The sequence below is a fragment of the Labeo rohita genome, unplaced genomic scaffold (assembly GCF_022985175.1).
Source record: "Labeo rohita strain BAU-BD-2019 unplaced genomic scaffold, IGBB_LRoh.1.0 scaffold_1070, whole genome shotgun sequence".
NCBI classification, from domain to species: domain Eukaryota; kingdom Metazoa; phylum Chordata; class Actinopteri; order Cypriniformes; family Cyprinidae; genus Labeo; species Labeo rohita.
The window spans coordinates 1-27,993 of NW_026127198.1; the positions used below are offsets into that span (position 1 = coordinate 1).

Here is a 27,993-nt window from a genome sequence, read left to right on the forward strand (position 1 = left end):
AGAAGAGATTCAGAAGATGTACGTAAGTTCATCTGCTTCTTTTGTTGTGTCAGTCTAAACTCCTGATTCTGGTTCAGTTCTTTCTCTCTGTTTTTTGCAGATGATGATGTTTTTGGCAGCTTTTCTCCCTCTTTTATTGGGCAGTGGTTCTGCACTCATGCCTTTCGACTGTTCTGACATCCAAAACTCAGGAGAAACACTTAGTGGGATTTACGCCATCTATCCAGCAGGTGACTTTCCCGTCTGGGTTTACTGTCACATTGTCTCAGATGGGACCGTTGAAGACAATGGAGGATGGACGGTACGAATGTGACTTTAGATCATTAAACATACATCAGAACATACATTATGAATACTGTATATAAACCCATCACAGGTGATTCAGAGGAGAGTGGACGGCAGTGTAAATTTCTATCGCCCGTGGAATCAATACAAGAGAGGATTTGGGAATGTGGAGACGGAATACTGGCTGGGTAAGTCCATTTGTGTGGATGTTTGTGTGTTTGTTGAACATGTTCTTCATATGTGTGTGTGAACAGGGCTGGAGAACATGTTCCAGCTGACACGTAACAGGGCGTATATGCTGAGAGTGGATCTGGAGGATTTTAATGGAAGGAAAGGTTACGCTCTGTACTCATCCTTCTCTGTGGGTGCTGAAGTTGATGGATATAAACTGCAAGTTTCAGGATTTACTGATGGAGGAGCAGGTAGGACACTTTCATTCATAGGATTCATGTACACTTGATCATGCACTTTTGCTTGCTTAAATGTGTTTTTATAAGACATTAAATTTGGAACCAGACTGTTAAATGTAATTTACCAGCTTTTCTATAATGTATTCTTTAAATGTGGCTTACATGTGTAAATGTTAAAAAATTAGGATTTGTTTAGAATACCACCAAGCATTGTGAGATGTCACAATGTTGCTCTGGTAACATTAAATGGAGAGGAAAACCTCTTGTTTGCTGTGAAACCTACAGGACTAAGTAGGCATGGGACTATTATATATTATGTTAATCCTGTTAATGATGCTGTTTGTCTCTGCAGGTGACTCTTTGACCTTCCACAATGGTCTGAAGTTCACAACTTTTGACAAGGATCAAGACATCGATGATAATAATTGTGCCAAAATGCGTCTTGGAGGATTTTGGTATAGAGCCACACCTTGTCACTACACAAACCCCAATGGTATATACTTATGGGGAAGAGATGCCACCATTTTCGGTATTGGAAATGCTTGGTACACCTGGGAGAACAGTGTTGCTGTTGGCATGAAAACCATCAGCATGAAAATTAAACCTATGTCTTAAAAACATTAGTGTTTCCAGGTGCAAATGTTTGATATTGTTAACCGTATATGACCACTGAGAAGATTTATGCTTTCTCTTTTAACTGTGCAATAGTTAAAATGTGTATGTAATTTAGAATGATTTGGTACATTTTTAATAAACTCCAGCATTGAAAGCATTATTGTCTGTATGAAGATGACTGTTGTTTATTAAAAATAAATGAACGAATGAATGAATGAATAATAATAATAATAATAATAATAATAATAATAACAATAGTAAGAATAATTGCAATTTTATATTTCACAATTCTTTTATCAGAATACACACATACAGGTTTGCTTTTTGTGAACTGTGGGGACATTCCATAGGCATAATGGTTTTTATACTGTACAAATTGTATTTTCTGTCGCCTTACACCAACCTGACTCATTCTGTATGATTTATAAGCCTTTGGAAAAATGGGGACATGGGCCAATGTCCTCATAATTCACCCTCTCCTTGTAATACCTATGTCATACACATGTCATTATACACATTTTATATATGTATGTATGCATATAATATTGTTCAATTCTTGAATTAACAAAGTAGGCCTAAGCAAATAATCAATACACAACTTTTTACAGCATTTATTAATGTGAGCTAATGTTCTTTTATAAATATACCTCATGTTCATATATAATTCTGTGTATGAAAGTTCTACATGCATATTTGAAATATGAAGTTTTAGTACTGAGCATGAAGAAATTAATACCAGCCCATAGTAATAAATGTTGTATTTTTTATTGTTAGTTCATGATATCTAAAGCATTACCTAGTGATCGATATGTGAGTGATATAAAGTGTTATATATAATGAAAATCATTCCTTTAATTGCCCCTTCAATATCAAAACATAACATAACAAATAGATTTGCATAAGAAACTGCCCCAAAACCTTAAAAATGTACAAAAAGTTATTTTTAACTTGTTTTACAAAGATAGTGTTTTATTGTGGCTTCTGCTCCTGTAGAACACTTTCTTTTTGAACACATAGCAGTCAAGCACAGGATAAATGTGGAAGAGTCTGTTTCTCATTTCTGTGTTTGTGAAACAGCAGACATGTCATGCAAATTCCTTTGATTGTGTATAGATCTGTAGTATTCAACATAATTAAAAAAAAAGTACAGAATTAATAATGATATATATATATTTAAATTGACTGGTAAAAAATAAGAATCTGAACTTACTTAATTTTAATGCTCACTATGTGACAGGATGTAATAAAAAAAAGAAAATATTTAGATTACATTTTTCATTTATATTAATGTAAATGTTTAGAATAGAATGTTAGCAAGATTTAGTTCAGATTTAGTTCTGTTTAGAATCACAGTTAGTAAATGCAGGTTGATTGCATTGTTGCAGTACATTACTAATAAAGACTTTCAATATTAAATATTAAAGTCTTTTACGTTTGTAATGTCTTGTATTTGCGTAAACTACAAATTTGAATGTTTTAATTGAAAAAAAAAAAAATATATATATATATATATATATATATATACAGTACTGTGCAAAAGTCTTAGGCCACTAGTATTTTCATCAGCTAAAAAATGGTTTAAAGTCAGTTAAAGTCAGTCTTTTGCTGTAGTGTGTCAGTAGGAAATATCAGATTACATTTCCAAACATTCATTTTGCCATTAATCGTAATAATCCAGTGAGATTTTTGTTTGCACAAGGAGTCTGACAACAGCCAGTGCTCCACACAGACATCTGATCTCATCATCATCATCCAGTCTGTCTGGAATGACATGAAGAAACAGAACAATCTCAGACAGACTAAATCCAGAAGAACTGTGACAAAGTCTCCAGGATGCTTCAAGAAACCTACACTCAAAAAATGTTTCAGCCTAAACTTAAACTTTATGTAATTCAATTACATACACATTTTCCATGCATTTAGGTTACATAGTTTTAATTTAAACAAATCAGTTAAACTTAATGTGATTCAAATGCATTAGTCTTACGTGAATGAAACAGGTAAAGTTTATGTAATAGTTCTCAGTGTTAAACAAACCCTGCTCAGTGTTCATGTGTTTCCACACTACAGAGTGTTCAAGTAGCATTGACACAGTGTTGGAGTTAAGGAGATAATTATGTCATGATTGACCAATAATGATGAACACCTGCTGTTAACAAGCAGAATCACTGAAGGAAAGAGAAACACAAGAATCAGCCACAGCCAAAGAAAAAAAGGAACTTAAATAAATGAGGACATTAAATCTCTGATTAAACAGCTCCACAAACAACATTACAGTTTGACTTGATTTCTGTCATATATCTACAAATATTATTTGAGAACATCTAAACAGAGATGTTTTATTAAAAAAAAAAAAAAGTTTCAATTGACTTCACCATCATGGCAATCAGGGTTTACTTTAGTTGGACTCTTGATCTTTGCTTTTTTTTTTTATGTTAGTTTTTATTTTTTTGGCTGCTGTGTCTTAAGCACATCTATTATAGCAAAATAAAAAAGGTGTTTTTGATTAATTTTTAGTGGTGGGGTAATCATTATCATCTAGTGGCCTGATGCACTCATCTCATGCAGTAGTAAATTTATTAGTTCCATAATGTTTACAACAGACGTATTAATTATTATGGATGGTTATCTTATACACTAAACATTGAAATCTACGGCATCCCTTCAACACACACAGACATCAAGAATCAGCATATGAATCTCAACAATGGTGACATTCAACAGCTGCATGCTGGATAGCAGCAGAGTACAAAACTCACCCATGACTCCCAACATGCAGCTTTTGAATGTCACCATTGTTGAGATTCATATGCTGATTCTTGATGTCTGTGTGTGTCTAAGTGCTGCTGGAGATTTTAAGATAGTAATAGTAACAGTTCATACTATGTTCAACTGTTGTAAATATCATGAAATTAACAGATAAACCACTGAACGAGATCAGTGAATCAGACCACTGGATGATGATTACACCATCAATAATAATTAAACAAGAACATTTAATAGAACTTTTTTTTTTTGGCTTTTTTGTTGCTATAACAATTGTGCTCTATAAACACAATTACAGCAACCAAAGAAAAAAAATGATATTAAAAATGTCAAGGGTCAAGAGCCCAACTAAAATAAACCCTGATCGCCATGATGGTGAGGTCAAATTATTATTATTTTTTTTTATTATTATTATTTTTTTTTTAATAAAACATCTAAACCTCTGTTTAGATGTTCTCAAATAATATTTGTAGACATATGACAGAAATCAAGTCAAACTATAATGTTGTTTGTGGAGTTGTTTAATCAGAGATTTAATGTCCTCATTTATTTAAGTTCATTTTATCATTTGCTGTGGCTGATTCTTGTGTTTCTCTTTCCTTCAGTGATTCTGCTTGTAAACAGCAGGTGTTCATCATTATTGGTCAATCGTGACATAATGATCTCCTTAACTCCAACACTGTGTCAATGCTACTTGAACACTCTGTAGTGTGGAAACACATGAACACTGAGCAGGGTTTGTTTAACACTGAGAACTATTACATAAACTTGTCCTGTTTCATTCACGTATGACTGATGCATTTGAATCACATTAAGTGTAATTGATTTGTTTAAATTAAAACTGTGTATCCTAAATGCATGGAAAATGTGTATGTAATTGAATTACATAAAGTTTAAGTTAAGGCTGAGACATTTTTTTGAGTGTACCTGCAAAGCTGCAGCACTGTTAAAAGTTGTAAGCACTTGTGTAAAAATGCTGTAAAATGAGGATGCTGTCATAAATAGATTTTCTTCATCAATTACCTTCGATTAACTAAATGAAATCAACATTTGGTGTGACCATTCTTTGTGTTTACAGCAGCTTTTGCCCTAGGTGCACTTGCACAAAATTTTTTAGGTAGCTTTGCAGGTAGGTTTCTTGAAGCATCTTGGAGACGTTGCCACAGTTCTTCTGGATTTACTCTGTTTCAGTTTGTTCTGTGTCTTCTTATGTCATTCAAGGAAACTGGATGATGATGAGATTAGATCAGTGTGGAGCACTGGCTGTTGTCAGACTCCTTGTGCAAACAAAAATCTCACTAGATTATTACAATTAATGGCAAACAGAATGTTTGGAAATGTAAACCGATGTTTTTTACTGACACACTACAGCAAAAGATAGAAATAACCAATAAACCATTTCTTAGCTGGTGATATACTAGTGGCCTAAAACTTTTGCACAGTACTGTATGTTCACTGTATTTCTTGATAATTCTTTGATTACTGTTTGACTCAGACTCATAAATTATGGTGCAATCCAAGTTTATAATATTAACTTATAGAACATCTGAAGTTCAGACAGATAATCAGCTAAGTCTCCTTTAAAAAAGATTTTAAAAGATACTTACAGCAAGCATGTATTTGTAAAACCACCCAATATAAAACAAAAACACACTCAGATAAAAGGACAATGTATCTCAAATCCTTCATGACACGCTCGCCACTTCCTAAGAATTCAAATTTAAAGAATTGCATGAAGATAAAGGAAGATGAGGATATTTAAAAACAAAATAGTAAAGTGTTTTTCACTTACGTGCTTTAAGGAACAGTTCTACTGTCAGTGCAACAGAGTTCACCAAAACAAAACCAACTTTCTTTCTAGAAAGAAGGAAAGAAAGAAAGAAAGAAAGAAAGAAAGAAAGAAAGGAGCATACTTTCATCTCTTTCCAGAATGCGTACATGAATATAGATCACTAGAATGAGATCCAGGAGCATCAATGTTATTATCCATAGTAATATTATCCATCTCTTGTGAAGGACTGTGAATAGAAGAATGGCATTCTGCATTTATTCATATAAAGTGACAAAGTTTAAAGCACTTACATTTACATGATATGCACATGAGTAGTACAGACTGAATCACTGGCTCAGCTAGAAAGACTGAAATAAGAGAATATTGATCTTTTATTTTTCTCATTCATATAACATTCAAATAAATAAATCTTAACTAAATCATTCATGATTAAAAGTCTTCCATAATAGGCATATTACTATTGGTAAGTGTGAAAACATGCTTATCACAACTTTTCTCATATTAAAAGACTCCAACTAAAGGAATATTCTCTCTTTTATTCTTTGTTGTTGTTCAAAAAATTTTGTGATCAGGGTTTGTGATCAGTTAAATGTCTCATCTTCTGATTGGTCAAAAGGGAACCATTATCTATGCTTCCTCTCTCCTTGACTTTTCTTTGCTGTCCATCCTTTCAGAAGTGGAGGGTGTAGTGTACTAAATGTGACAAATGTGCATATCAAGTGTGTTGGAAATTTTCTTAACAAGAAAAAAGTGAATAGTCCATTCAGTAAAAAGCACAAGGGCTCCATTTGGAACTGCAAAATAGTTATTTACTTTGTTAAACCATAGTGAACCCATGCAGAGTACACAATCAACACACATTTTTTTCTGGAGCTTATAAATGTCAACAATGTCAAATTGGGTACAAAGAACACACTACTTTACCAATAAGAATGCTTTTAGACAACATATGCAAGGTCCTGTTGAAAACACACACGCACGCACACACACACACACACACACACACACACACGCTTATAACATTAAGGGAAGTTTTTTTTTTTCTTTTTTTTTTTTAACTATAGTGAAAAAATCATTCAGAAATTCTCACCTCTACACAAAGTGAGAGAGAGAAGTACAACACATCCAAGCAATAATCCAAAAACTACTATGCGAAATGCGAAGTACACATCATGTCCAATATTCATCCAGGCATATATGAAAAAAGCTATCAAAGGAATACATAAAATTTTACTCTAAAACATATTTAGAGTAAACATGCATTTGTAAAACCAGCCAAAAATAAATAAATAAATAAAAAAAATCAGATGATAGGACTCACCATTCCCTAAGCATTAAAATAAAATAATTACTTGGACAATATTAACTTGAAGTACTTGTTGTCTAATCAAAAAAAAATGTATGATGTATAATGATCAATTCACTCACATGCTTTCAGGATCAGTTCTGCTGTTTCAACAAAGACCAACTGCTCCAAACTTGTACATTATTACATGACAGTGATGCACTATATAACACACACACACACACACACACACACACACAGACATCAAGCAATCAAATAGTTGTATTATTTATGCAGATATCTTTTCTATGCAATACTGTCAAATTGGCTTTATGCCATAGCATAAATACAATAAAGTTTATGGTAAATCATGGAAAGAAAATTAATTAAGATTTATAGTAGGATTCAGCAGTGAGTTACATGAATTTGATCCTCGCTGACTCATCACAATCTGTTGGTATCGTCTCTAGATTCCTGAATGTTCTGACTCTATTACTCAAATCTGAGTCTAATGTCCAGTGACAATAACATGGTTCTTGACTGAAGAAATACAATAAATAAAAATGGCTAAACAAACAACCTTTCAAATATAGTATAAACCAAGATGGCCTAGTAAAGTGAGAGACAATATTATACCCAGTGTTGAGCAATTATTGAATTCTGTAATCTGGATTAATTAACCAGATACCACAAATGAAGCATTTGTTATTAGGTTAGACTTCAGTTAGCTTATTCACACAATGGCAGTAAATTAAATAGTATTATTGATTTATTTTCTATTTAATTATCCAAACCAGAGGTGCAGATCCAGAAGCTCTTAACACTTAACTCTTAACACTTGTCTAAACAAAGCTAAAAGAAACTCAATATTTAGACACCTATTATACTGTATCTTTTTAATATCTATATTTGCAGATATGAAGTGATCTGATCCTGTAAGCAAATGCCCTGAATGAACAAACTATTGCAAGTTATATCAAAGTGTTCTTCTGAATGAAACCACAGTTCCGCCATGTTCATGTCAGAGCACAGGGATGACGGAGGTCTATGAAGTGTTTTTGCATCGGGGCTCATAAGATAATGTCATGCATCATATATATTACTATGACGACAAAAAATCGGTGTAATGAAACAAAAAACAAACAAAAGAAATTGTTATAGCCTTTGTGATCTCGTAATTTTATTCATGTCATATGATGATCATATCTAATGACCTTGGAGACCTCAATAAAGCATTCTCGACATTTATTATTGCACTTACACACTCACACAAACTGTAGTAACTGAGACACTTTACAAACTGCTGGTTCATTTCAAATGTTACATACGAGTGCAAGTGAGCTTGAGTAAATTCATACACATGTAACACAAATAAATAAAATTTAAAAAGAGAAGTATACATAGAAACTAAATAAAATAAACAGAGCATAAACAAAATAAACATACTAATATTCATCAATGACAAGAGATGCAGGCTATTCTGCTTGTTTAGACATTGGATCCGGTCTGTAATTATTTAACGTAACATGCTAAATGTGGCTCAGTTTTCCCTTATATGACAAATCTACTAATATGACAGTTTACCTTACAGCAAACTAAAGATTTTACTCGTGCTATAATAAAAACATAATAAAACATAACAAAACATAAACATAAAACATCCACAGCACACTGCTTGTTTCTACATTTAACCTTTGTGCACCCTTTTGGACATTTTTGTCCTTTTCAGTCTTGTTTTTTGTGATCATTTTGCCGGTGTTATTGCCAGCTGCATACATTTTGGCACAGGTCTGTATTTTTATTGGAGTTTTACTATTTCACCTCCATTTCCTTTAATAAATCTATTTTGCACTAGGTACAAAAAATTGTTACACTCAGCACCTTTTGGACAAAAATGTCCCCATTGAAACCCATTAAAACTGGTATTTTTAATCACAGTGCCATTCATTTTATTTTCCAGCAGGTTCAACATATTTCATAAAATATATATTTAATATAAAATATTGTTCATGCTGTTGGCAAGGCTTTGAAATTTTATTTTTTTACTATTTTTTACCTAGATGGTGCCATTTTTTTCAGGTTTGGCCTATAAAGCAAATACTTGCTTTATTCCTGTTTTTTGATTTTGCATATTATAGAGCCAAGTGGATAAATAATGCAGCTATAATTGTGTGGGTGTGTTGGTATGGATATCAGAGTGTGGTTTGTATGTGTGTCAAAAAATGTGTTTGTTCTTGTAATATTTAAGAGAGAAAAACTCTACTGCAAATCACAAATCCAACCACTGTGTGCACCAGCGGAGTTTTGCTGCCATCTTATGGGGGAAATTTGACACTGAGCCAAAAAAAAAAAAACTTACTGAAAGCTCATTTTTAACCTCAAATTGGGAACACGGCTTGTTTAGATTTATGGCTTTGATTTTCTAGCAGGATTAGAGTTCAAAATGTTTCTTAAAGTATATATCTTACATAAAATATAAAATATACTTTATATAAAAGCATTTTCATAAACTCAAATCTCTATAACTTTTGTTATTTCACTATTTAAAGTTTTTCTATTTCATCAGTAATCTGCCATGGGTCTTCTTTAAAATGAGACCAAACCTAAGTCTGTGCTTCCAAGCTTCAAATTTTTATGCCAGTTTTACAGACTATTTTATGGACCTATGTGTAACTTGAAAGTATGCAGAGCTGTCTGCTCTCTATAGTTCTTGCAATAATTTGATATCAAACACCAATCTGTCTGTGCAGGGCCAGTTCCAATCAAACACACCTAAAACTTCAATTGACAACCTTGCGGGGTATACATGGCATTTGTTTATGTCATCAAACCCTCTTCTTTACAATTTAGCTTTCAGTCTCTTTTTTTTTTTTTGGCTTTTAGCCTACTCCAGAGGACCCCCTCTTATCTGTGTCTGTGAAACATCAGTATCAGGTGGAGACAGAATGCCCATTTCATTCCTCTCTGGTGTGTTCTGTGTAAAACATTAATAAGACATTGTTTGGCAACTACATATCTGAATTCCACGCTAAGATGTGAAAGTATATATTGCAGATCAGCTGATACATCAGTTAACAATTAATAATTACCCTGATTTGACCTCTTTGATGCAAGTTCCTTTGATTGTGTGTAGATCTGTGTTTGAAAACAGAATTACAGTTTTAACACTGATACATACACAGTTAAATGTACTGCATATATACACATACATACTACATACTGTGTTAAATAAAAATCTGAACTTACTGAGCTGTAACAATCCTCCCTATGTGACAGGAGACAAAAAATGAGAAAAAAAGTTCAGAATATTAATAATTTAATTAATCAAATTATTAAATCAAATCAGAAACACAGCAAGTAACAACAATAATAATAATGATGATGATATGTATTGTACACATACGTATCATAGTCTGAGCAAAGATTATAGAAAACCCAAGACGTGTCACTCATATCCACATTACTTTTTTCCCGTAATGGCGTACTTCCACATTGAAAAATAAGGTAGATAGTTTTGAATGGGGAAAAACGCAATGCTCAATATGGCCGCTCTATCAAAGGAAGCCCCGCCTTCTGAGTAAAAGAGCTAATCGCTAAAGAGCTAAAGTCAGCTCAACACTGCAGCTCTCATTAGAATCATTCCGAGATGTGTGCTTAGGACTGTGCATGCACACTGGCTGGTCTAGCCTAAAAAATGGCTTTTCAAAAAAAAAGCTTTTTTTGAATGCTATTTGAGCATAACAAATAATATTTATGAGATGGTTGTTGTCAGATTTCATTGGTGATTTCAAGTATGAAATTGAATTGTAAAGAGCTGCACTTGCATGGCCAAGAGGCATTTCAAAGATGGCCACTGAGTAAAATTACTTGCCTTAAAGGGACTTTAGTTTGAGTCATTATTAATAGGGTACAATAGGGCTAAAGGCGCACCAGGGTAAAAGGCGCCTTTGATATAATTTTCTTCTTAACCACTAGATGGCAGAAAAACCTGGTGCAGCACTCTCCAAAACATTTGCTTTTCAAGATGCACATGCAAATTTAGCTGATCCTTGACGCGATCACAGGCAGCAGCGCAAAGTTGATTCTGTGCTATTTTATGTCTACAGGTGCATCTCAATAAATAAGAATGTTGTGGAAAAGTTCATTTATTTCAGTAATTCAACTCAAATTGTGAAATTCAATACAGACTGAAGTAGTTTAAGTCTTTGGTTCTTTTAATTGTGATGATTTTGGCTCACATTTAACAAAAACCCACCAATTCACTATCTCAACAAATTAGAATACTTCATAACACCAATAAAAAAAAAAATAAATAATAATAATAAAAAAAATTTTAGTGAATTGTTGGTCTTCTGGAAAGTATGTTCATATACTGTACTTGGTAGGGGCTCCTTTTGCATTAATTACTGCCTCAATTTGGCGTGGCATGGAGGTGATCAGTCTGTGGCACTGCTGAGGTGGTATGAAAGCCTAGGTCAGGTTTCTTTGACAGTGGCCTTCAGCTCATATACATTTTTTTTTTTTTCTCTTGTTTCTCATTTTCATCTTGATAATACCCCATAGATTCTCTACACCAACACCATGGTCATTTAACCAACTTTTGGTGCTTTTGGCACTGTGAGCAGGTGCCAAATCCTGCTGGAAAATGAAATCAGCATCTTTAAAAAGCTGGTCAGCAGAAGGAAGCATGAAGTGCTCTAAAATTTCTTGGTAAACGGGTGTAGTGACATTATTTTTCCAGAAACACAGTGGACCAACACCAGCAGATGACATTGCACCCCAAATCAACTGTAGCCAAATTCCTTGACACATCTGTGTGTGGTGGCTCTTGATGCCTTGACCCCAGCCTCAGTCCATTCCTTGTAAAGTTCACCCAAATTCTCAAATCGATTTTTCTTGACAAGCCTCTCAAGGCTGCAGTTCTCTTGGTTGGTTGTGCATCTTTGTCTTCCACACTTATTCCTTCCACTCAACTTTCTGTTAACATGCTTGGATACAGCACTCTGTGAACAGCCTGCTTCTTTAGCAATGAATGTTTGTGGCTTACCCTCCTTGTGAAGGGTGTCAATGATTGTCTTCTGGACAACTGTCAGATCAGCAGTCTTCCCCATGATTGTGTAGCCTAGTGAACCAAACTGAGAGACCATTTTGAAGGCTCAGGAAACCTTGGCAGGTGTTTTAAGTTTATTAGCTGATTGGCGTGTCACCATATTCTAATTGGTTGAGATAGTGAATCATTGAAAAACATTGCAAATACAAGTAGCAAATGAGAATCACTAGAATTATTCAATATATTTTGAGGCAAAGGTCTTGATGATTTTCAGTTTTAAGAATCAATACTGTGTGCCTTTTGCCTCATGCTGGTGAGCCTTTTACCCTGTGTGTGGGGTAAAAGGCCCCCCCATGCTATCATACATTTAAAAGTTTATTAAACAAATAAACCACTATTTTTTTCCAAACAAAGTCTGTTGCTCCATAAATGCTCAATACAAACTTTTTTTCTGCAATCATAAATTTTGGGCACATTGAAAAGCACCTTTTTTTCTTAAGGTGTGCCTTTAGCCCCGTTGTACCCTATATATGGACACGTAATAGACAATCAAGTCTGTTTCCTTTAGCATTGATTTTAATCTCTCTCTCTCACTATACTGTCACTCTTGCATTTTTTAGTAAAGTGCAGAAGTCCAAAAAAGATACTTACATAAAGCATGCATTTGTAAAAACAGCCAATATAAGGCAAAAACACATTCAGATGGGAAGACAATGACTCTCAAATCCTTCATGACACGCTCACCATTTCCTAAGAATTAAAATAAGAGAATAACACTGAAGAAAAAGAAGTATGGGACATTGAATGCAAAATGGTAAAGCAACTTTTACTATCTGTATAATGTAATGTTTATTTTCAGCATTGTTTTTGTGTAATTAGATAAAATAATTTGACAAATTATTTACATAATATATATGAACGGCTATATGCACAAACACATACATATATACAAATATATAAATACAAATATTAGGGATGCAACGATATTATCGTGGTCACATGACAATGAAATGATAGGTCTTCCAGGCAAAAAGTATAGTTTTTGAAATATATTTAAACTTCTTATTCTAACATAAAAGGTCTTTAAAGTTGTGCTTTGGCACAGTATCTGTCAAACGGACTAAAACCGAAAGTACAATATGGCTTAATCCCTTCATCAAGTCTGTTTTTGCTGTTCATGCACTTCGTTCAAGTGATCAGCTCTCAAACGTTCACAGTAAATGATTGCAGTGAACTTGATTATTGCATGTGTTGAGAGTTTAGCATGCATTTGGGAACGCAATGGCCACCGGTTATGCTTTATTTTTGCAGCAGATGATTACAGCATTTCACTAGATTTGTAGTGAGACACATTTTTGTAAGCCAGTTTTCACTGAAGCTGCAGTTTTCCTTCAAAATAAAAGCTCTACTGTCCTTTCCATCAAAATAAAACTCAATGGAGAATTTCACGTTCAGAACAAAAATTTACAGATAATGTACTTTCCCCATTGTCATACAAGATATTCATGTCTTTCCTTCTTCAGTTGTAAAGAAATTATGTTTTTTGAGGAAAACATTTCAGGAATTATCTTCTGATAATAGTGGACATTAATGGTGCCCGTTTGAACATCCAAAATGTCGTTTAAACGCAGCTTCAAAGGGCTGTAAATGATCCCAGCTGAGGTATAAGGGCCTTATCTAGCAAAAAGAGCAGCCATTTTCTAAGTAAGGAAGTAAATAAATAAATAAGTAAATAAATAAGTAAATAAGTAAGTAAATAAACAAACAACTAAATAAGTAAGTAAATAAATAACTAAAGATAAATAGATAGATAGATAGATAGATAGATAGGTAGATAGATAGATGCCCGTCTTTTCTAGCTCTGACATGGGTCAATGGAGTTAGGGTATGTCTAAAAAACTCCCATCTCATTTTCTCCTCCAACTTTAGAATTGTCCTACATGACTGCAGAAGTACCTACCCAGTGTTTACAAAGTGAAAATGCAAAGAAGATCAAATGGCCTTAACAAAAAAAGGCAATTTTGAAGTTGGAGAAGAAAATGAGATGGGAGTTTGTACTGTGACCCAGTAGTAGAGTTTGCAGTGACCCAGATTACACAGAGTACACATGCACATGGCAGTGCTAGACAAGACGAGCATTTGAGGTTAAAAAGTTTATTTTTTTTTTTTTTGGAAAATGTCTTATCTAGTGATTGTTTCACTAGATAAGACCTTTATTCGTCGATTGGGATTGTTTAGAGCCCTTTGAAGCTGCACTGAAACATTTTGGACATTCAAACTCACGGGCACCATTGAAGTCCAATATATGGAGAACAATCCTGAAATGTTTTTCTCAAAAAACATAATTTCTTTACAACTGAAGAAAGAAAGGCATTAATATCTTGGATGACAACGGGGTGAGCACATTAACTGTATTCTGTAAGTGAACTTCTCATTTAAAAGTGCAGTAAGAATTGCTGACAGCTTCTTCTTCTTATTATTATTATTATATTCCGATTTGTCTGGCTTCCTAAAACACCAGTGTGAATGTAATTTAGACTGAGACAGTATATCACAAATAAAAAGAGGTTTGAGTCGCCAATAAAAAACAGGTACAATTTAATTATTTTTGTTCTGACTTAAGTGTTCTTAGGTAAAACCATAGGTTGAAGCTCTTAATTTTGAAGTCTTAAAGTGCATTAGGCAGAATACTTTAACTTTAAAAATGTACAAAATTTTCAAATTCTTCATTTGTCTTTTTTTTTTTTTTTTTTATATCGCAATAAATATCAGTGGACTAAACATTGTGGACTTCCTATTGTCGTATCGTGAGATTTTGATATCATTACACCCCTAACAAATATATAATTTGTTGAACAAATGATCCACCTTTTTCTTCCCATGAGAGTGGGTGTGGCCATTAGTAAATTTTATGGGTGTGGCTCCTGGTCTCATCTACATTCAGTTATTTTTAGCTGTAGAAAACAGCTCGTTTTGCTGCTTGATATTGCAAATTGGTGTGTCAACCCATGTTATTTTATTGTATTATCTTAATTATGAGCACACTGTTTTGTAGTGCAAACAGTTTTACAGTTTACTACACAATGTTATTCTTCTCATTATTTTCCTGTAGCAGATAATGAACCGGAAGTCTCACCCATAGGTCTCACCCATAGAGGAAAAAGGTAGATATTCACTTACGTGCTTTCAGGATCAGTTCTGCTGTCAGCGTAACAGAGTTCAACAAAACAAGACCAACTGCTCCGAACATGTAAATGATTTCATTAAAGAGAGGCACTATAACACAGACATACACAAAGCAACAAGCAAACAAACAAACAGTTGCGTTAATTATGCAGATCTCTTTTCTATGTAACACTATCAAATTGGATGTATATGTGTGCATGTGTATTAAATTAGGAATCCTAATTGTCATTAAGATTCAGCAGTGAGTAATTACATGCATTTGATCCTTGTTGGCTTATCTCAGTCTGTTGTCGCTGTCCCTGGACTCTTGAACGCTGTTTTTCTGTTAAAACAAAACTGAAATCTGATTTGAATGTCAAATGGATGAGCAGAGAATATGCATCTTAGGGCTGCACGATTATGCCAAAAATCATAATTGTCGATTTTCCCTTGAAATTGTAATTGCAATTAATAATTACGATTATAACAATTTACATTGAATGATGTTATAACTTTATACCACTGTTTGAAGCAACTGCATGACACATTTTTATATATAGCTTCTTCTTTAAATATAAAAAAGTACAAATTTAAAAATTAAAACAAAGAGAAAAAAAACACACACCCTCTGTCTCTCTCTCTCACACACACACACACCCACACATCTTAAGAAAGCAGAATAATGTAAATGGATTTTTTTTTTTTTGTAATTGTGCTGATTACATAATTACATAATTGTGCCATCTCTAATTGTAATCACAATTAGAAATTTGATTAATTGTGCAGCCTTAATGGATCTAGTAATAAAACATAGCATGACAAAATGACAGCGTGTTTCTTTACTGAATAGGCTAAATTACAAATGGCCAAAAATAAAAATAACAGCACAGCAAAGGGTCTGAATACGTGCTTTGTCATTATGAGGTATAGAGCATAGGCAGATAAAGGACAAAAAACAAGCGTTTTAGTATAAGACTACAACATCAAATGTGGAAAAAATTAGGGGGTGTGAATACTTTCAGACATCACAGTCCAGGCTCATGGTTATTGCAAAAATCAACCATCATGACCTGTAAAGTAATAATTAAGAAATTAAAGCAACATGCAGTTCAGAAAGTGTAAAGTTTAAATGATATATCTGCTTTATATAACTAATTAATTTCCCTTAATATTAACTAAATTAACTAACAGTTCAAGTTACATGTGTTACTTACAAACAGCACTGTTTTAATTTGTTTTTTAAATTTGCATATTTAAGACATGTCAGATCGTTATCTAATTTCTACTTCTTAGCACCATCTTTTTATGTTCTTTTATAATTACAGCATAGGATAATAAAAGATATTGCAAGTCACAAACAATGCAAGACAGTGATGAATAATACCTTGCACACAGTATTCAAAGGCTGTTATCTTCAGAACTTCAAGAAATAAAATTACACAGGTCCATTCCAAGTACTCTGTTAATTTAAAAAAGAAAAAAAAAAAGAAAAAGAAAAAGAAAAGAACATATCTGATCAGTACAGCATGAACAGGTGAATCGTTCAGCTGTTATATGGCTTTCACTTATTATTAGGTTGAATGTGTTCCTGTTGGGTCTAGGAAATCATATACATTAATAACTGTCCCAGGCTAAGTCAAAACTTTAAGAAAAATATTAGTTTTTTTCTGCTCACTAAGCCTGCATTTATTTAATCCAAAAAAAACAGCAAAAACAGTAACATTTTGAAATATTTAAAATAACTGTTTTTTTTATTTGAATATATTTTAAAATGTAATCTATTCCTATGATTTCAGAGCTGAATTTTTAGCTTCATTACACCAGTCACATGATCTTTCAGAAATCATTCTAATATTCTGATTTGCTGCTCAAAAAAAAACACATTTATTATTAAGTTGAAAACACCTGAGTAGAATTTTTCTAGGTTTCTTTTATGAATAGAATAGAATGCAGAAGAACAGCATTTATCTGAAATAGAAATCTTTCGTAACATTATAAATGTCTTTATCATCACTTTTGTTCAATTTAAAGGTGCAGTGTGTAATATTCAGCAGGATCTATTAACAGAAATGCAATATAACATACATAACTATGTTTTCAGTGGTGTATGAAGACCGTTATGTAATAATGAACCGTTATGTTTTTATTACCTTAGAAAGAGCAATCTCTATATCCAAATATATCGTGGGTCCCCTTACATGGAAATCGCCATTTTGTGCCACCATGTTTCTACAGTAGCCCTAAATGGACAAACTGCTCTAGATCATGTTTTGTCAGTTGTTGTCACTTCTTGACTTCTTGTTACTTGTTCTTCACAATGACAAACAAGTAACAATAATATTCACAATAACCTATTGATTTACTGAATAATTAAGTAAATATAATTCTTTAATTTACTACTAGCTACTCTCTACCGTCTCAGACGACAATATCTTTGTCCTGTGTCGGCCACCGTAGCTTCTCTTTTTGCAGTTTGCAACCTCACTGCTAGATGCCACTAAAATATACACACTACACCTTTAAAGCATCCTTGCTAAAGAAAAGTTATTTTAAATAGTAAAATATATTTCACAATATTACTGATTTTACTGTATTTTGGATCAAATAAATGCAGGCTTGGTAAGCAGAAGAGAATTCTTTTAAAAACATAAAAAAATCTTAATGCTTATATATATATATATATATATATATATATATATATACAGATGCAAAACCAGCTAAAAGCCATCTCAGTCAAAAATGAGATAATGATACTGAGTGAATGCTCCTGACACATAGTATACGTCCATCAAATACTTTTACTTTTACGCTAAATTCCAGCCTCAGCCCAATCAGAAGTACCAGTACTTACATAGAAACCAGTGGTGGACGAAGTACACAAATCAAGTACTTAAGTAAAAGTACAGGTACGTATAATGAAATATTACTCCAGTAAAAGTAAAAGTGCTCCTTTTTCAATTTTACTCGAATTAAAGTACAAAAGTACCCGTTTTTTTATGTACTTAACTTAAAAAAATACTGAGAGATTTATTTTGCAATTTTATATAAACTACTTAATTTAATTTTATATTAGCACAATTTTTTTAACCCTACTGCTGATAACCACTTATGTTGATTTCAGAGAGCTTAAACAGATCACCCTTTACAGCAGATGTAATTCACAAACAACGGACATCCTAAAATTCGACATTAGTAACTTACTTTTCGCAGCATTAGTCGTGCGCGCGTTCACTCGGAGCATGTGATATATTATAAGGAGTAACGATGTGTTTTATGAAATGTAGTGAAGTAAAAAGTACGATCCCTACGCTTTGGAATGTAGTGAAGTAAAAGTGAAAGTTACTCAAAATAAAACCACTTCAGTAAAGTACAGATACTTGAAAAATGTACTTAAGTACATCTACAACTTCGTTACTGCCCACCACTGATGGAAACCTATACAAAGTAGCTAGATGGATTTAGAGACTCTTGCATCTGAACTCTTCATATATATATATATTTATATATATATATGAAAAATGACTATAATAACATACCTTTCTCCCTTTCAAATAAGATTAGATGAGCATAAATCACTAGGATGAAATCCAGGAGTGTTACCATTATTATCCACAATATTGTTATCCATTTTTGGCGGAGAACTGTGAAAGAAGAGATTATCATCTGCTTTTACAGGTCACATACTATAACTGATCTCAGATCTGACACAGATCAATTACGAAAAAGTCAGCATGAAATCAAAAATCACTTATACACAATACAATCAACAACTAATTGACAAAATCATACCCTTTTTTTTTCTTAAAAGTAGTTTCACTCAGCAAAATGTCACAATATGGCAGTAAATTGAACAGCAGCAACTTCTGTTTCATGCTGACTTTAAATCACTTGTAAGAATGTATTAATATTCATATACATTCAAAATGATCATAAATTTACACATACGTGATTATTATAGGATTTACTCTTACCACATCTATACAAAATACAATAATAATCATGAATGTATTTCAACATGTACTTACAGTTCAGTTTTGTTTGCAGAAAAGATAAAAATGGTATACAGTACAGCAGCAGTGGATGAGCAACTGGCAAGGTTAAATACGCTAAAATAAGAGACTAACAGTCCATTAGTTTCCCATGTAAACAAAACAATCAACAATCATGTTTCTTTAAAACACACACACACCCCTCAGTGAGAAATTTTAACTAAAACATGTTATAGACTTTTCATTAAGACCCTAAAGAATCATATCAACTTGTGGAAAATGGGCATCTGATGACCCCTTTAATAAATTATGAAGGAATCAGTATTCAGGTGTTACCTAAAGAGGGAAGTCCTAATGAGACGATCAGCTGGAGCAATTGGAATGCAGACAAACAAAGAAAACAGATGAATCTAAAATCTATAAAGAGATAGAGAGAGTACTAAGGCAAGTATGAATGGAGAATTACAAAGACAGGAATCCAAAATACAGACTGTGGTGTGGATAAACCATGGTCTGCTGATTGGTCAACTTCAATGTCTCCGCTTTGGCTTAGTCACTTGTTGTTACCCACTATTTCTATTCTCATGACACTGGAAAGTCTTATTACAGTGGACATGACAACTGTCCTGTCAAGGCTGAAATTCACACATCAAATTTTAATTAACCCACAGCAGCTTTAAATGCCTTAATAACAGTGTAGAGCACTACATTTAGGTCAGACAAAGATGAAAAGAATAGCAATGATCTCCCACGATCACAGTATGTTAATAATTTGTTTGTAGGTGTGCTAATTCGTGTTGTTGGTTTAAGCAGAAGGTTGAAACTAGGGTTGTGACGATGAGGAAATTTCCCCACCGGTTAATCGACATGTGACAACACCGGTAATACCGGTATCACCGTGGGGGTGGGGGTTTCCTCTTTTCCTCTTTTTTTCTGCGTTTAAATAGCTTATAAATGCGTGCCTATTATACTTTCACTTTAAAAAGAATTGGCAATTCGGCGTCAATTGTTTGAATGGACGACAACGAAAGTACAAAAAAAAAAAAAAAAAAATCACTGATATTAAACAACTTTTATTAACATAACGAAAAAAAAACACAACGCCATTCTCTTTCTGTAAATTCGACTCCTCTCGTTCTCCTCACGTGATAAATGAAATATGACGCAATGTAGCCATGTTCAGTTTTTAATTATAGTGCATGCTCTCGTCTTAAGTAAATTATTTAGAATTATATTTTCCATTTAATTCAAATAAATATTTAATAAAAAAACGAATACTTAAAAAAAAAAAATAAAATGTGGGGACGGTGTCACGGTGGAAAAGTGATGTCACCGGTGTTGCGTCTTAAAACCGGTAACACCGTCAACACCGTCTATCGTGGCAAGCCTAGTTGAAACAGATTTTACATTACAAATGTACCCCCCCCCCCTTTTTCTGTATTCATTTATTTTTGTGATTTATCAACACTCAATTTTAAAATAAACTAAATTTGTGACTACCTAAAATGTTGTATTGAAAGTGAACAATCAGCACAGTTTCATTTACACGTAATAGCAGTTTGCCATTCTAAAAACTCCTACTGAGGTAAAAGAATAAGCATGCATTCACCTAGAGTTTGCCTGCAAGAAGAAGCCCCTCTTGGCCGCTCTTGATTGGGATGCCTTATTAGGTCCACTAAAAACCAAACATTGACACACAGTAAGGCCCAAAAGGAAATGCTTGCATCTTTTGTATGCATTTAATTATTTATTTAATTAATTATATTATTATTTTTTTGGTAAATGGAGAATAAAAAATAACTATACATGAACAAACCCAATGGTAATAACATTATCAACCTAATAAATCTTTGCTTACACACACTTTCCCGGTCACTCAGCTTTAACAATGCATAAGGAATCAAATCATACAAAACTCTTACCTCCACTCAAGGAGAGACAAATCAGCACAAAAAAGCCAAAGTATATTCCAAGCGCTATGCGAGGTTCGGAGTCTGTATCATGTGCTCTCTTTCTCCAGGCATAATTAAAAAGAACTATAGAAACAGATAAAAATATAACAATAACTTAAATGTCACACGAGACAGATGATGAGCTGAGCAAGAACAGTACATGTGTAAAGATGTGCTAAACTGAACAGTGTGTGATGAACAATGTTGCCTGAATTAAATGAGACATTACTAGCTTAATCTGTACCTGGAAATGTTATACACATCAGTACATTTGAGGAAAGATAAGTCAACAGTTTACATGCAATAAAGTAGAAATTATAAAAGGATGTCTTGTTGTTTTGTTATTTTGTCAAACATTCTATATATTCTTTATTTCAAATTATAACACCTATATTTTCTGTTGTACTAAACCAGTACATAGAAAATGTTTCTTCTAACTGACAGATATCAGTAGAATACATGTTGTGAGAATATCACACTTGTCTTCATAAAGAATGCTGGGACACTAGACAGTTGTAGCACTGTGTGTTTACAGGATTTTAAAGATTGGGGTAAGATTTGTGAATTCTAAACAAGTCCTTAGGAAGCAAAACAGGTCATATTTCATAAAGCACTTTTAATGTCAGAATAATGAACATGGCTTCCATTGCTGGAAATGTGGTTACCCACCTGAATAAACAACAACTGCAAGAACAGCAAACTCTCCTGTTATTTTGAAAAACCTAATCCATGTTTTAAGGTTGTCTGTAGACAGAAAGGGTTAAAAAAAAAAACTATAAATTAAAACTGAAAAAATAAAACTGTGTATTTTAAAATCAACATACTCACACTTTACAGTTTACAACAGCATTTTTTACCTTATTTTTCCAAACAGGATTCATGAATTTACTGAAAGTATTACATATATGTTCCATTGCTCATACTCTGCATTTGGGTTGGGTAGGACAAAGTGCACTTTTTTGGGACCAGATACTACAGATTTCTTGACACATACAATATTGTTGTCAAAAACATATTCAGAAATTAAATTTAAGTTTGTGGCTTGAAAAATAAAAGTAAATTAAATTAATCATCATGCTTCAGTATTTGACACTTTATTGTATTTAACTGTAATATAATGAATCACTAACAATATTGTAATGCTAAGCCTTAATATGCTGTCATCAACTGGTCTCATTAAAAAAATAATAATAATAAAAAAAAAAAAAAACTTTAAAACTTAACATACCTTGTAGATACTTTAAATAAGGCAAAGCCCAAATCAACATAACAGGTTTCAGAATATAAAGAGCACAGCAAGGGACAGTCTCATGCAGAGATCCTGGAACAGAACATTTAATTATGGATTTTTGATGATAAATGACACAAAATGTGTGACAAAAAAATGTGAAAGTGTTGAAGAGTTCCACCATTACAGGGAGTCAGGGATAAGAAAATTCTGTACGACATTACGAACAGAAGACAAACAAAATCTACCACATTATTAATGGTATTTTAATAAATGTAAAGACCCTACACTCACCTTCAGTAAAGCCCCAAAGGATGAAAGCGAGGAACATACAGATGTTTGGACAAAAGACCAGAGAAAACTGAAGATTCCAGATTTTGTTGTTGGTGACTAAAGAGAAGATGCAGAATAATCACAATGAAATAGAGAATTAGGCCTAAAATCACAAAAACGTAAGAACAACTCCCTTAAGCATACCTGTGTTATTTGATCTGCAGTAGATCAGACAGCAGAGCAGAATCACAGCTCCAAATCCAGCAGCAAAACAGAAAAACAACACAGCTATGTGCCAAGAAGAGAAACCTGTGAAACACAAACATCAGGTATAATTACACTGAATAAATTTGGTATATTTATTCATTGTTTCTTACAGAGAAATAACCAGGAGTTTTGCAATTATGACCATTCATTTATTAAATGAATTCCTAACTAATATATTTTGGCAGCAGCTAAATGTTAAAAGATACTTGCTTTTTTTTACCAACAAGTTTGTCTATTTAAATTCAGCACAAACAGACATTGTTTTACTTTTTCGTATATTTGGAAACTCACCCAGTTGCTCCAGTACTGCAGTTGCATTGGCTGAAAGTCCTCCAGCAAACACTTGACACATGTAAACTCCTTTATCTTCAGTTCTCACACTCTTCAGTCTGAGAGAGAAGTTTCCTTTGGTGATTTCATCTGTAAAGAACTCAACTCTGTTGTTGTACTGTTCATCTGATGCCTCTTGTAAAGTCCCATTGTTTTGGAAGAGCAGAACTGGAATATCTCCATCTGTTCTTATCCATGAAACCTCAATGTCTTCAAGTGGGACGTGAGAATCAACAGAGCAGCTCAGAGTGACGTCTTCACCATCATATGCAGACACAGACTGATCTGATCCTGACACTATCAAACGTTCTAAAAGAATAAAAACGGTTTAAACTCTATTGCATACAATATATACAATGTGATTTATATTTTCATCAGAATTTAAGTGGCTCTCACTCACCACGTTTTATTTGAACCATAATTTCTCCAGAACCCTGTTGACTGTCAACTTTACATGTGTATCGTCCCTCATCTTCAGCTGTCAGATTGTCCAGACGGAGGGAGAAATTTCCTTGTTGGATCTGATCAGTAAAGAAATGAGCTCTTTCATGATAATCCTGCTGCTGAGCCTCTGGCCGACTCTCACCATTCAGAAACAAATGGACCAGAGTCTCCGAGTCTGCTCTTCTCCATTCCACCTCCAGATCGTCCATTGGTAAAGGTTTACCAACATAACAGGGCAAAACCACTGAAGATCCCAGAGGAGCAGCAAGAGGACCAGAAGGACCGCGCACAATGAACCCTATCAAGAAAAAGCGTAGGTTCTGTCGTGGATTTTCTAATATAATAAAGCCATAAAATAATTGTGAAGACTGAGAATGAAAAACCAAAAAGACAGGTTGTCTTTGTTTTGCTTTATTCTACAGTAGGGGTTCGATCTTCAATTGGCTGGCAGGAGCTGCCACTGACAGGTCATGTGACCTGTCAGTGGCTGGTGGCAGCTGCCAGTCTGATTCTGGCAGGTCACGTGACCTGCCAGTGGCGGGCTGGTGGCTGGCAGTCTCAACCGCTTTAGATCTGTAAGTATAACGCGTTCTCTGTCACTCTCCCTGCAAGGAAATACACTATTTTATTGTTATGAATGTATTCTTATGACTCTGTTCTTTAGTATGATTGACGTTTTAGTTTTTTTTCCACAACTAAAGCGGTCAAATGAACGTGATCACGACTGCTTACTGACGCTTCGCTTAAACTCGGAGCGCCCTCGCGGCTGTCTGAGCTGCCAGTGGAAGCTACAATAAGCTGCCAGTTGAGAACACGGCCATTTGAACACTTTATTCATAATAAACCTCATAAAATGTCGACAAATTAAAAGACTAGACCCATAAGAATATATTAATGATCATGAAGTAATATATTTCCTTGTAGCAAGAGTGGCAGAGAACGCGTTAACCTCGGAGCGCTCTTGCGGCTGTCTAACTGAAATGCCAGTGGAAGCGACAATAAGCTGCCAGTTGAAATCACGGCCATTTGAACCATTTATTCGTAAGAAACCACCATAAAACGTCGGCATATAAAAAGACTAGACCCATAAGAATATATTAACGATCATGAAATTATATATTTCCTTGTAGCAAGAGTGGCAGAGAACGCGTTAACCTCGGAGCGCTCTTGCGGCTGTCTGACTGAACTGCCAGGGGAAGCGACAATAAGCTGCCAGTTGAAATCACGGCCATTAAACACTTTATTCATAATAAAACTCCATAAACGTCGGCATATAAAAAAGACTAGACCCATAAGAATATATTTACGATCATAAAATAATATATTTCCTTGTAGCAAGAGTGGCAGAGAACGCGTTAACCTCGGAGCGCTCTCGCGGCTGTCTGACTGAACTGCCAGTGGAAGCGACAATAAGCTGCCAGTTGAAACCACGGCCATTTAAACACTTTATTCATAATAAAACTCCATGAAATGTTGATAAATTAAAAGACTAGACCTATAAGAAGATATTAATGATCGTGAAATAATATATTTCCTTGTAGCAAGAGTGGTAGAAAACGCGTTAACCTCGGAGCGCTCTCGCGGCTGTCTGACTGAACTGCCAGTGGAAGCGACAATAAGCTGCCAGTTGAAATCACGGCCATTTAAACACTTTATTCATAATAAAACTCCATAAAACGTCGGCAAATTAAAAGACAAGATCCATAAGAAGATATTAATAATCATGAAATAATATACTTCCTTGTAGTAGGAGTGGTAGAGAACGCGTTGAACTCGGAGCGCTCTTGCGGCTGTCTGACTGAGCGACCAGTAGAAGCGGCATTAACCTACCAGTCGGAATCACCGCCATTTAAACACTTTAATCGCGCTAAAAATAAAGAACTCTGAACAGGTTCACAATAAGACATTAAGCACAAAACACAAAATCTGCCGAAAAGCTATTGTTGCTGAAACTTGTTGAGGCATACAGCCAGCTGGCAGCTGCCAGTCAGCCCGCCCAAAATCAGACTGGCAGCTGCCACCAGCCACTGGCAGGTCACGGCTCCCGCCAGCCAGTTGAAGATTGAACCTCCTCTCTTATTCTAATGATCTGGTTTACACACAGCAGACTGTAAGCAAAGAGATAAAAGTGGAGCTCACAGACCAAAGTTTTATAGTCAAAAGAATACATTTCAAAGTAGCATAATCCCTCTTCTAACCAATGAAATGGTTGAAAACACATCACCCCATGGTACCACTTGTCAATTTGTTAATGTCTAGTCACTTTCAGACTAGCCCGTCCCTGGTACAGCAACCATGTATAGAAATTAGTTCACTCTTACACAATATCCCAATCATTATATTCTACTTATAAGAACTAGTGATTATATTTCAAAGGTTAATTGATTAGAAAACATATGTGACTTAAATGTAATCAAGTGAGATAATAATATAATCAATGTGTTATATGTAATATATGTAATTAGTAGATTTTAAAAATTTCCATTACAGTTCATTAATGCGTTAAAAAAATAGGAAGGGAATCTCAACGGCTATTTTCGCGTATAAACGTAAAGTGACAATACTTACCATCAGCGACCACTATTGACAAAAAAAGCATACAGGTAAGAATGTCCATCATGTATTAAAATTAGACAAAACTGTCATTATATCATAAAATATGAAAACGAGAGCCTGTTTCGACGAGGTTCACGGGAGGACACGTCTAATGAAACACTTTCACTTCAAGCTACACAATAATCACACTCCCTTTGTCAATATTAATGAAATATTTTTAAAACAACAGGCGAAATAATACACAGCATTACGAGTCTATTTGAACCTTGTGTAAATTGATGCTTTTTTGCCATTGGGGAGGGGGGAGGGGTGTTGCCTATTTATTAATTTTAGTGTAAAGAACTTATTTGATTTTTAGTGTAAAGAACTTATTTTGACATTGAGCAAGACCGGTGTGTATATGTACAACATATGAAAAAGCAGGATATTCGTTTTAAAACAAATAGTCGTTTTATTTTACTCAGGCAATATTTTAGGGCGCATTCTTCAGCTGAGGTCCTTTCACGGTCGCGTCAGAGTGACTTAAACCGCTGATCTGAGACCTGTGTGTGCATTACTTCTCTAATAGCGAATGTGAATGTTTGGTGGTCACCCAAGCTGATCTGAGACAAACCTTTTGTAGCATCCTAAACATGGCAGCCTCCGTCAGACATTTACTGAAACCTTGGACACCGAGGTACATTTTACTAGTTGTTTGTTTTTATTTTCGCCTGGAATATGCGAAATGAGGACCAAGTCACATCAGCTTTGCTGTGTAATTCATAACTTGTATATTTTATCGCTGATTTCATGCTGTTAATCGCAAACTGAACCATGTGCTTAAATGGGTTTCTAAATTTACGGTGCTGCTTGTTTTGTTTAATATGCGTGTATTAGGTAACATTTGTCTATTATTCTGCATTTTTTTCTCAGTCTGTGTTTGGTGAGATGGAGTCGATATAATCCATACTATCTGGATCCAGATCCCAGTAAAGATGCTCGTGTCCCAGAATCAGAGCTCAGTCCTGAAGAAAAAGAGCTGCAGGAACTGAAAACCGTGAGACCGATAAAAGCAGCGCTGTCAAGCGACACCAGCTCTTCTTTCAATGACCCTCTGATCAGGTAAAAACAAAATGAGCACAACCATCTGCGATAAACGTTAGTGTAGCTCTGTGACCTGTGTATAAACACACTGGTGTTTGAAGTCTGTGGCTACATTGAAAATCTAGAATTTAAAATAATTTAACTAAAACCCATGTAGATTGTTCTTTCACATTGTTTGAACTAATTGTTTACACTTTTTTGGACACTGATGTATATGGATCCTCTATAACATTGATTATCGGTTTTCTTTTAACAGCAAGTTCATCAACATGATGATGCAAGATGGCAACAAAATCCTTGCTAGAGGAATCATGACACAGGTTTGAATCAAATCCCATTATATACACTTATACACTTACACTTACTTAATGGTCATAAACAAGTCTCCTCTGTTCACCAAGGCTGCACAAATGAATAAATAAATATTGTGAAATATGACCATTTAAAAATACATTTTCTGTTTAAATAAATTTTAAAATAATTAGGTGGTGATAATAATAAAA

The 27,993-nt window shown here is 34.1% G+C and overlaps 3 protein-coding genes across 6 annotated transcripts; 2 read left to right on the forward strand and 1 right to left on the reverse strand.

The window, feature by feature from the left end:
* Positions 1-6: 6 nt before the first annotated feature.
* LOC127157430 (microfibril-associated glycoprotein 4-like) lies at positions 7-1,498 on the forward strand. 2 transcript variants are annotated; one of them, XM_051100677.1, is made up of 5 exons: positions 7-22; positions 101-301; positions 377-473; positions 540-707; positions 1,048-1,498. In XM_051100677.1, the coding sequence occupies exons 1-5, from the start codon at positions 17-19 to the stop codon at positions 1,308-1,310; spliced, it is 735 nt and encodes a 244-aa protein (XP_050956634.1). In that variant the 5' UTR covers positions 7-16; the 3' UTR covers positions 1,311-1,498. The 2 variants fall into 2 exon arrangements, with proteins under 2 accessions (XP_050956634.1, XP_050956635.1); XM_051100678.1 differs by having other exon boundaries at positions 7-18; positions 1,048-1,496.
* A 6,883-nt stretch (positions 1,499-8,381) lies between these two features.
* Positions 8,382-26,687, reverse strand: LOC127157433 (uncharacterized). Of its 3 annotated transcripts, XM_051100680.1 has the most exons (19): positions 26,420-26,687; positions 23,808-24,149; positions 23,369-23,716; positions 23,015-23,119; positions 22,832-22,927; positions 22,538-22,630; positions 21,979-22,053; positions 21,280-21,393; positions 20,967-21,032; positions 19,694-19,774; positions 19,394-19,474; positions 18,905-19,009; positions 16,753-16,827; positions 15,643-15,711; positions 15,384-15,479; positions 12,855-12,953; positions 10,400-10,418; positions 10,243-10,288; positions 8,382-10,127 (listed from the first exon to the last, which is right to left on the reverse strand). In XM_051100680.1, exons 1-19 carry the CDS (start codon positions 26,469-26,471, stop codon positions 10,038-10,040), a joined length of 2,052 nt encoding a protein of 683 aa, XP_050956637.1. In that variant the 5' UTR covers positions 26,472-26,687; the 3' UTR covers positions 8,382-10,037. The 3 variants fall into 3 exon arrangements, 1 of the variants encoding a protein (XP_050956637.1); XR_007825901.1 differs by lacking the exons at positions 8,382-10,127; positions 10,243-10,288; positions 10,400-10,418; positions 12,855-12,953 and adding an exon at positions 16,385-16,438 and having other exon boundaries at positions 15,402-15,479; XR_007825900.1 differs by lacking the exons at positions 8,382-10,127; positions 10,243-10,288; positions 10,400-10,418; positions 12,855-12,953 and having other exon boundaries at positions 15,401-15,479; positions 15,643-16,438.
* A 240-nt stretch (positions 26,688-26,927) lies between these two features.
* On the forward strand, positions 26,928-27,853 carry LOC127157432 (28S ribosomal protein S7, mitochondrial). The gene is made up of 3 exons (XM_051100679.1): positions 26,928-27,083; positions 27,320-27,508; positions 27,747-27,853. Exons 1-3 carry the CDS (start codon positions 27,040-27,042, stop codon positions 27,814-27,816), a joined length of 303 nt encoding a protein of 100 aa, XP_050956636.1. The 5' UTR covers positions 26,928-27,039; the 3' UTR covers positions 27,817-27,853.
* Positions 27,854-27,993: the final 140 nt, after the last annotated feature.